At 33.4% G+C, this 9610-nt stretch overlaps 1 protein-coding gene across 3 annotated transcripts in view; it reads right to left on the reverse strand.

Moving 5' to 3' along the window:
- The window catches only part of LOC107962158 (uncharacterized), a 39762-nt gene extending 33269 nt beyond the window's left edge, over positions 1-6493 (reverse strand). For all 3 annotated transcript variants that reach the window (XM_016898419.2, XM_016898420.2, XM_041114713.1), the window contains exons 1-6: positions 6101-6493; positions 5986-6026; positions 5219-5256; positions 4273-4363; positions 3677-3782; positions 3538-3605 (exon numbers count right to left, since the gene is read on the reverse strand). In XM_016898419.2, coding sequence (XP_016753908.1) covers positions 3538-3605; positions 3677-3782; positions 4273-4363; positions 5219-5256; positions 5986-6026; positions 6101-6211 — 455 coding nt within the window. In that variant the 5' untranslated portion in view covers positions 6212-6493. The remainder of the gene's footprint in view (positions 1-3537; positions 3606-3676; positions 3783-4272; positions 4364-5218; positions 5257-5985; positions 6027-6100) is intronic.
- Between the last annotated feature and the right edge of the window lie 3117 nt (positions 6494-9610).

The raw sequence follows: 9610 nt of genomic DNA on the forward strand, positions 1-9610 counted from the left end.
TGTGAAAGATGCTTTACAAGTTCCTGAGTGGAAGGAGGCTATTTTAGAGGAGATACGTGCTCTTGAAAAAATAGGTACATGGGAAACAATAGAATTACCTGTAGGAAAAAAACAGTGGGCTGTAAATGGGTGTTCACAACCAAATTCAAACCAGATAGATCTTTAGATAGATACAAAGCCCGATTGGTAGCAAAAGGGTACACTCAAACATACGGGATAGATTATCTTGAAACATTTGCTCCAGTGGCCAAATTAAATTCCGTCAGAGTTCTTTTATCAATTGCTGTTAATCTTAATTGGTCTTTACAGCAGCTAGATGTGAAGAATGCTTTCCTAAATGGAAAACTTGAAGAAGAAGTTTACATGGATCCTCCTCCAGGTTTTGAAGAAAAATTTGGAACTCGAGTATGTAAACTCAAGAAATCTTTATATGGTCTGAAGCAGTCTCCTCGAGCTTGGTTTGAACGATTCACTCAAGTTGTTAAAAAACAAGGTTACTCACAAGGGCAAGCTGATCACACAATGTTCTATCGACATTCACAAAAAGGTAGAATAGCTGTTATTATAGTTTATGTCATGATATCATTCTTACAGGAGATGATGTGGATGAAATAAGACGTCTCAAGGAGCATCTAGCATTGGAGTTTGAGATCAAAGACTTGGGTCCTTTGAAATACTTTCTTGGAATGGAAGTTGCTCGATCAAAGAAGGGTCTTGTGGTCTCTTAGAAAAAATATGTGATTGATCTTTTAAAAGAGGCTGGGATGAGTGGTTGCCGCCCAGCTGACACACCAATTGATCCAAATGTAAAATTTGAAAATAAAAAAGGTCGATTAGTTGATAAAGGGCAGTACCAAAAATTAGTTGGTAAGTTAATTTATTTATCACATACAAGGCCAGACATATTTTTTGCAGTAAGCTTAGTGAGTCAATTTATGCACTCCCTAATGGAGGAACATGAAGAAGCAGTGTTTCGAATTCTAAGATACTTGAAGAGTTCACCGGGAAAGGCTTATTCTTCAAGAAATCCGAACAGAGAGGAATTGAAGCTTATCAGATGCAGATTGGGCAAGCTCAATAACAGACAGAAGATCTACATCAAGATACTGTACATTTGTTTGGGGAAACCTTGTGACTTGGCGAAGCAAAGAACAAACTGTTGTAGCAAGAAGTAGTGCAGAGGCTGAGTTTAGATCAATGGCTCAAGAAATTTGTGAAATGGTGTGGTTAAAAAGAATTATGGAAGAGCTGAGGAAACCAATAACTTCACCAATGAAGTTGTACTGTGATAGCAAAGCTGCCATTGGCATCGCTCCCAACCCAGTCCAACATGACAACTAAACATGTTGAGATTGATAAACACTTTATCAAGGAGGAGATTGAAGAAGGCCAAGTGTGCATGCCGTTTGTTCCTTCAAAACAACAGATTACTGACATACTCACCAAAGGACTCTCCAAGATAAGCTTTGATTTTCTTCTAAGCAAGTTGGGCATGATTGATATATATGCACCAACTTGATGGAGGGTGTTGAAATATGTATATATTTTAAATTTATTTAGGTAGATAAATTTTATTTGGGTAGATAAGTTTTATTCATATTCTAGAAATATTTTTATTTTATCTTTTAGTAGTTTACTAGAATAAGGGAACTATTTTCTTTTTATGTTTTAATAGTTTATTAGAATAAGGAAACTATTTTCTCAATTAGAATTAGGACTTTTTTTCTCTATTTAAGTTCAATTCTTTAGTTAATAAGAGAAGTACAATTTTATTCAAAGCTCTCTTGAAATCTTTCAGTCACCTCATCAAGAGTAAGAATGGTTGGGCTCGTAAGATTTCTCATATCTCACCAAAGCTAAATCTGCTCACAATCCAATTAGAGAAAGAACCATAAAGAATTTATCCCTCTGCTTGTTTTGATCCGCAACATTCTCAGGTAAGAGACATAAGAACATTAAACTCATCCAACAACGATTCAACTTGACCCAAATAACTAGTCATGTCTTGCTAATTTTGTTATAAACGGACAAAATCTGAAACAACTTTAAGATACACAAAATATCATTAGTATATATAGGTATTTTGCCTTAGCCCAAACTTTGTAACAAGTTTGCAAGACTAAAACAAAGTTCAAGGGAATGTCACAACAAGCTACATAATTGGGTATCAAGTTTAACCAAAGAACTTTACCAATTTCATCAACAACAGTAACTTTTGTTTCCAAAATGTTTTTATAACCTTTCCCCCATAAACCACAATCCAACAAAAACAGCCCAAGAAACATAATTAATATTGTCCTAGAGTTGGACAATAAAAATAATAGGAGATTAAAAAGCACCAAGAAGAAGGGTCTGGTAGAATTTGAAGGATCCATATCAAGGGAGAACAAAAATAATTAAAAATAGAGTTCACGATCGAATCAATACAAGGATAGCACCATTGTAGTAAGACAAACGACAGGAAGAATTACAAACAATGGCTGGAGGGAGCCCTACATGCTCTCACGCAAAGGCGAGTGAGACAAATTTTGCATGGCACATGTGGCCCACATGCACTATTCTTGGTTAAACTTTTTTGATCGAAGGGTCAACGAGGACTAGGCTTTTCAATGGAAGGGGTAGTGAGAACAAGTATTGATATTTTGCCCTTCTAGATAGTGTTATGGCTACTAACTCTTGTCCCAAATGAAATATACTCTAGACTTGTTAGTTGAAACTTGAAAGTCGAAGATGTGTAGATAGTTATTTAAACATCCTGTGAAAGTATAGGAGGTTAGTTGAGAAACAAAACAATCTTTTTGTTCATGAAAAGATGTAACAAAAATTCATCTCTATAGGCTATGTCAAAACTAGATATCAACTAAGAGATATATTCACAAAAGCCTTAAACGGAGCTCGAATGGATTTGTAAGTTAGTCATAAATTCACAAGAGCCTTAAGAGATATATTCATGCTCCAGGTTGAGTCATAAATTTACAATAAAGAGAAAGATGATTTGTAGAATTTTTTATGGATTTTATTCTTTTTAACTACTTCCCTTAGTTTTATAAATAGGCTAACTTATGATGTGAAAAAATAAAAATTCTCTTTTATCTCAATTTCATATTTTCATTAAAAACAAAATTAAAAAATAAAATAAGAAAATAACTCTAGTAAAAGCTACATGACATGTTAGTATCAATTTAGGTTCAAACTCTATTGAAGAAAAGAATTGTCCGCATAGAGCATCACATCCTCAAATTCAGTGACAAGAAAGAACTTATAATAGAGAGAAAGAGAAGTTTTCTTCAGCCTTTACTATCTGCCACAAAACAAGATAGGTCTAAATGACAAACTTATGCTCAGCCATGAAGAACAAGATCCCTTTTTCAATTTTCCTTTAATCATACTAGTATTGCATAGAAGAGTTCATGTGTAATTAAGCACTCTCAATAGTAAAAGAAAGGAAAAGCAAAGCAAAACTGAGAAATGATATGACAGGTCAACTGATCTCATAATTTGAGATGAAGAGAGAAACATTTAATGCTCTAAGCGCACCTTCCTGGTAGGAAGTCTCCAAGGGTAAAAACTAGACCAAAGACCGCAACAGCTATTCCTACTCCAATCTGTTAGGAAAAGAAAGGAGTAGGTCAAGATGGGAAAAGGTTTAAAATAAAAATTATCATGATGTTCCTACCTTAGTGCCCAGACCAATTGTTTTCTTCTCTGATTCAACAGGTGCATCATAGTCAATTGGTCCATATTCTTTTTGTTCCTCTACCTTTTTTTGTTCAAGTGCAGCCCTGCGTAGCATGCACAAACAATGATTATTGTCAAAGAAACTCAAGTATGATGCACACATAAGAAAAACTTATTGAACTATACTGCAATCACAATTCCCAAAGAAACTTATCACTTTACAAGACAGTTATATAACAGATATGGAAGATCAAAGATGAATACAATTATCTCTCAAGATCTAACCAGCATCCACAAACTTTAGGTGACCGGATAGACCAACCAGCATTGAGAATCTAAGTATCAAAGATGATAAATTGATATAAAACGTAAAGTAGTATAGCTTATATATTTGTTATGATGTACAATTGGCACATGATATAAATTATTGAGTCTTGAAAGAAGAACATGAACATAACAGTAAGCACATGAACAGAAAGTGGTACATTAGTAATTACTGTGTGTAATTTGATAAAGATCAGTAACAATTTATTACATTTTAATGCGAAGATATTTCTAGCAATTGTGAACTATGAGAAAAACATAACACTGTACCTTCTAATTGCTTCCAGCCTTTCCTCAAAGTCGATGTCCAAGGAATGGCTATTAGATTTTCCATCAAATTGAACACTTAAACCAGGTGCCGCTGCAAGGAAAAATAATAGTTAGGTGAATAACCTGAAAGAATTATAAAAGTAGAACAAAAAAAAAATAGAAAAAGAAATAATAAGCCAATTTATGTTGAAGGCAACCCTATGTAAATGGGGCATAAAAACTTAGGAATCGCTTCTAGGGCTGACAGTTTCCTCTTATGATATACTTGTGTTCAACTTTTAAGATCATAAAGCATATTTTATAGAAAAAAGTAGTTGTAAAGGTTTAAACAACAAGACAAAAAAATAAGTATGTAAATTTGAGAAGAGAAGAAAGAAAGAGAAAGGCTGCCGCCGTGGAAGAGAAAAGGGAGAAAGAATGAGATAAAAAAAAAAGAGATTAATCTGAAAAATCTGCTTCATTATCCCTCTAATTTAGAGGGTATTTATACACTTTAAGAGTATACAAAATAAAGAAAATAATCGCTAAAATCCTATTTAACAGCCAATCATACACAATTACAATCCCTAATGTTCAGCCTAAAATCAAGCATATCTTAACAGCCTGAGATGCCTCAACTTAGAGAAGAAAGTTACAACAGCTCCCACTTCCAGGGGATATATCCCCCAATCCATTTGCCAACTCCCCATCCCTCACACACCCCTTTAAAAGAAGACAAGAAGAAATTATTCCTTTTTCATTTAAAATTTTCCCCATTCATGGGATAATTAGACAACAAAAAAAGAAACAAAAGATACCCACCAGTAAACCTAACAACTCAGAACCAAATGGAAATAGAAAGCAGATTACAAAAGGGGCTGTTAGAAATCTTGTTAATCAAGTATTGCCACATCAGTAATAAGTCAAATGAACTTTTTTTGCTGGAAAAGAAACATATCTTACTTACGAGCAGGTGAAGGACCGGACTGCTTACTAGCTGATTTCCTGCACAAGGCAATGTTATTTTATTATTTATTACTATAAACTGAAAAATGATCATATTAATGATCAGCATATTTCAAAACTTTTACAACTAAAAAACAATCTCATACAGGTTTCTTTTTTTTTTTTTTAATCAAGTGTCTCATACAGTTTATTCATGTCCACATATCTTAAGGAAGATGAGAAAAAAAGAGAAAAACAAGAATTAGAGGGAGATCTATCAACCTTGATCATAAAACACACTATATGAATAGATACATAGTCAAGGGAAAGAATGAATACAAGGAAGCCTTACACACATTCCATTAGGGGTCTTAACCAAACCAAATTCGTTCATACAAAAACTACATTTATGTAACCAAAATATGTAAAACAAAAATGAGCTGTCTATCACGAGTTATAAGTTTGTGGTTATAGTAAAGCTACATAAAGATTGTAAAGGGATGACGTCCACAGAAGCAAGTCCATCTGACGAAAACAGGCCAACATAAACCAGTTATGGATGGAGAGGAAGACGAACTTTGATAATAAAGACTAAAGAAAACACTAACTTAATCAAATGGAAAGCACCACTTAGCACCCCCCCCTCAGGCTTACGTGTAGTTGCAATAATAAAAATTGGAAACAGATGAAGATGTTCATTTTGTGCATTTTCAAAAGTAGAATAAAAAGAAACCAACAACTTTAGCATATCTTACAGCACAGACCATCAGCTAGCAAATTTTGAGATACCTTTGTTGTAAGTTAAAACCCTTCTCCTCCTTTGATGTAGCCTGAGTTTTCAGAGGGCAGTCGAAGTTAAAGAAGAGTGAAGTTAAAACAAAAGGAAAAGAGTGTGCAAGTTTACCTTTTGATTGGATTTTCTGGGACCGAAACCCCGTTTACGGTTAGAATCAGAGCATTGTATTTGAAAGAAAGACAAGGTTGAACTCGACGTTGATGTTGCTGCAATCCACATTGTAATAGTGGAGGAGTTCTTAATCTCTTAAGTAACGAAAGTTTTTATCTCCGAATTAATAAATTAACATGAAATTAAACTCCAATTTATCATCCAAAGAATTGTTTTGTTCATTGATCTTAAGAAATGGAAGAGCGTACTGCCTTTTTTTGTTTTTCGGTTGATTCGGTAACGGGAGAGAAGGATAAGGTTACCCGACAATGAACCGTTTGGTTGGATCCGTATGTGGATTCCAACCCGATTTCTTATTTTATGCTCTGCTAAATTTGTAGGGTCAGAAACTGACCACCCGAGTGAATTTGTATGCTCACCTTTTTCCTAGTTTTTCAATGGTAAAAGCTTTGGGGATTACATTCAAAGTAACCAAATAATTATAAGAGAGAAAAACAATAAATACGAATTTCTAAGTGGAAAATAAACCCACTTCTTATATATTATAATAGTCTAAATGGCTCAAGCAGACACTAAAATCTATTATCATGTATGATCTAGAATCTGATTTATCATCAAAAGCACCAAACCCCTTCCAATCATCATTGTTTCTTGCCTTTTATTTTTTGCTCCACTAAAAGTTGTTGTCGTCGGGCTTGAACCCATCATTAAACTCAAAGGAGGCAGTTGTGTTGGGTGTTTGCTACATTTTTTTTTGATAATCTACAATTGATCTTTACAAGCAATAACTTCTTCTTGACTCTCTAACATCATCAATGACAACAAGATTGGAGAGAATGAATATATACTGCTGAAATCAAGAGAGAGAAAAAAATGCAAAAGAGTTTTACTTTTCAAAAAAAAAGGTTTTAATGAGAGAGAGTATTTAGTGGATGCTAGCAAGTTCATCATGGAAGACAAGAAAAAGCAAAGAAGAAGAGAGGAAGAGAAAAGGAAAGAAAATTAAAAAAAATGTTGAAAGTGGAGAAGAAAGAAAGAAAACATAAAATTTTATGCAAGTCCTTCTATTTTGATTGTTTAGTATTTTTTTTCTTTAGCCCACATGCCACATGGCATCCATTTGTTTGTTCATGTGTCAAAAATTGACAAAAATTAATGTCATCAAGCTGCGGTCTCAAAATGTTAAATAAAGAAAAAGTTGAGGTGCCAAATCAGACAAATTAAAAATATACGTACCACATTAAAAATTTTGTTAAATTATAAGGTGTTATATAAAAATTAATAAACAATAAATAAAAGAGGATGAAAATACGAGAGAATTTCATTATTTTATTTTCACTTACAATGTGCTATTTATAAGTTCATTTACATTCAATTAATAAAGATATTACATTTAATGAATTAAAGTTTCTTAGTTACTCTATTTAATAATCTCTTGATTATAAATTAAGTAAAGAGTTTTATCTCATTACTTTAATATGCTTAAAGGGGGTTATGACATCCATTTAATTTACAACACTCCCCCTTGGATGTCTTTTAAATAAGAATGTGCCTCATTAAAACCTTTATTAGGAAAAACCCTGTGGGATAAAAACCTAATGAAGGAAAAAGAGTACACAATCTCCTATTACAAGTTGCCTCATTAAAAACCTTTAATAGGAAAACCTAATGGGACAAAATCTTGGTTAAAGGAAAAGAGTACAACATGTTTTAGACTCCCCCTAATGGCGACATCACATTATATCTTTGAGTCGACGCATTCCAATCTTGTTTCGTAGTCTTTCAAATGTTGAAGTTGGCAATGCCTTGGTAAAAAGATCTGTTAAATTATCACTAGAACGAATTTGTTGAACTTCTATGTCACCTTTCTTCTCAAGATCATGAGTGAAGAATAATTTTGGTGAAATATGTTTCGTTCTGTCACCTTTGATATAACTACCTTTTAATTGAGCTATACATGCTGCATTATCTTCGTATAAGATAGTTGGCATATTTTCCTGTAAAGGCAAATTACATATCTTCTGGATATGTTGGGTTAATAACCTTAGCCAAACACACTCTCGGCTTGTCTCATGCATTGTAATTATTTTAGCATGATTTGAAGAGGCAGCAGCTAATGTTTGCTTTGTCGAACGCCATGATATGGAAGTACCTCCACATGTAAATAAATATCCCGTTTGAGATCGACCTTTATGTGGATCCGATAAATATCCAGCATCAGCATAACCAACTAATAGGGATTTTGAATCATTTGAATAAAATAACCCCATATCAATGGTCCCTCTAAGATATCTAAATACATGTTTAATTTCATTCCAATGTCTACGTGTTGGAGAAGAACTAAATCTTGCTAATAAGTTTATAGTAACAGCTATATCAGGTCTTGTGTTATTTGCAAGATACATCAATGCTCCTGTGGCACTTAGATATGGTACTTCAGGACCAAGAAACTCTTCATCATTCTCACAAGGACGAAATTGATCTTTATTAACATCTAACGATCGTACAACCATCGGGGTACTCAATGGATGTGCTTTATCCATATAAAAGTTATTTAAGATCTTTTTCGTATGAGTTAACTGATGGACATGAATTCCATCTTTTAAATGCTCGATCTGCAGGCCAAGACAAAATTTTGTTTTTTCGAGATCTTTCATCTCAAATTCTTTCTTTAAATAATTTACTGCATTTTGAAGCTCTTCAGGAGTTCCAATAATATTTAGATCATCAACATAAATAGCAATTATCACAAAGTTTGATTCAGACCTTTTTATAAAAACACATGGGCAGATTGGATCGTTTTTATAACCTTCTTTTAACAAATATTCACTAAGACGATTGTACCACATACGCCCAGATTGTTTTAATCCATATAAACTTTTCTTTAATCTGATTAAGCAATTTTCCCGAGAAACTCTATATCCTTCAGGGATTTTAAATCCTTCTGGGATTTTCATATAAATTTCACTATCAAATTACCATACAAATAGGCTGTAATAACATCCATTAGACGTATGTCAAGTTTTTCACGTACTGCTAAACTAATAAGGTATCTAAATGTGATTGCATCCACCACAGGAGAATATGTCTCTTCATAATCAATGCCGGGCCTTTGCGAAAATCCTTGTGCTACAAGTCGTGATTTATATGTTACGACTTCATTTTTCTCATTTCGTTTTCGAACAATATCCATTTATATCCTACTGGCTTTACATATTTAAGTGTTTGGACTATAGGTCCAAAAACCACACTTTTAGAAAGTGAATTTAATTCTACTTGAATTGCGTCTTTCCATTTTGGCCAATCTTTTCTATTTCTACATTCCTCAATAGATTTAGGCTCAGGATCCTCAATTTCTTTTGCTATTTCAATAGCAACATTATAAGCAAAATTGTTGTTGGCAACTATATTTTTTCGGTTTCTTCTTTTTCCTGAAGTAACATAACTTATTGAGATTTCTTTGTTATCACCATTTTTAGGTACCTGAACCTCTTCTGGGGTTTTTTG

Source organism: Gossypium hirsutum, chromosome A06 (assembly GCF_007990345.1).
Source record: "Gossypium hirsutum isolate 1008001.06 chromosome A06, Gossypium_hirsutum_v2.1, whole genome shotgun sequence".
Classification (NCBI taxonomy): Eukaryota; Viridiplantae; Streptophyta; class Magnoliopsida; order Malvales; family Malvaceae; genus Gossypium; species Gossypium hirsutum.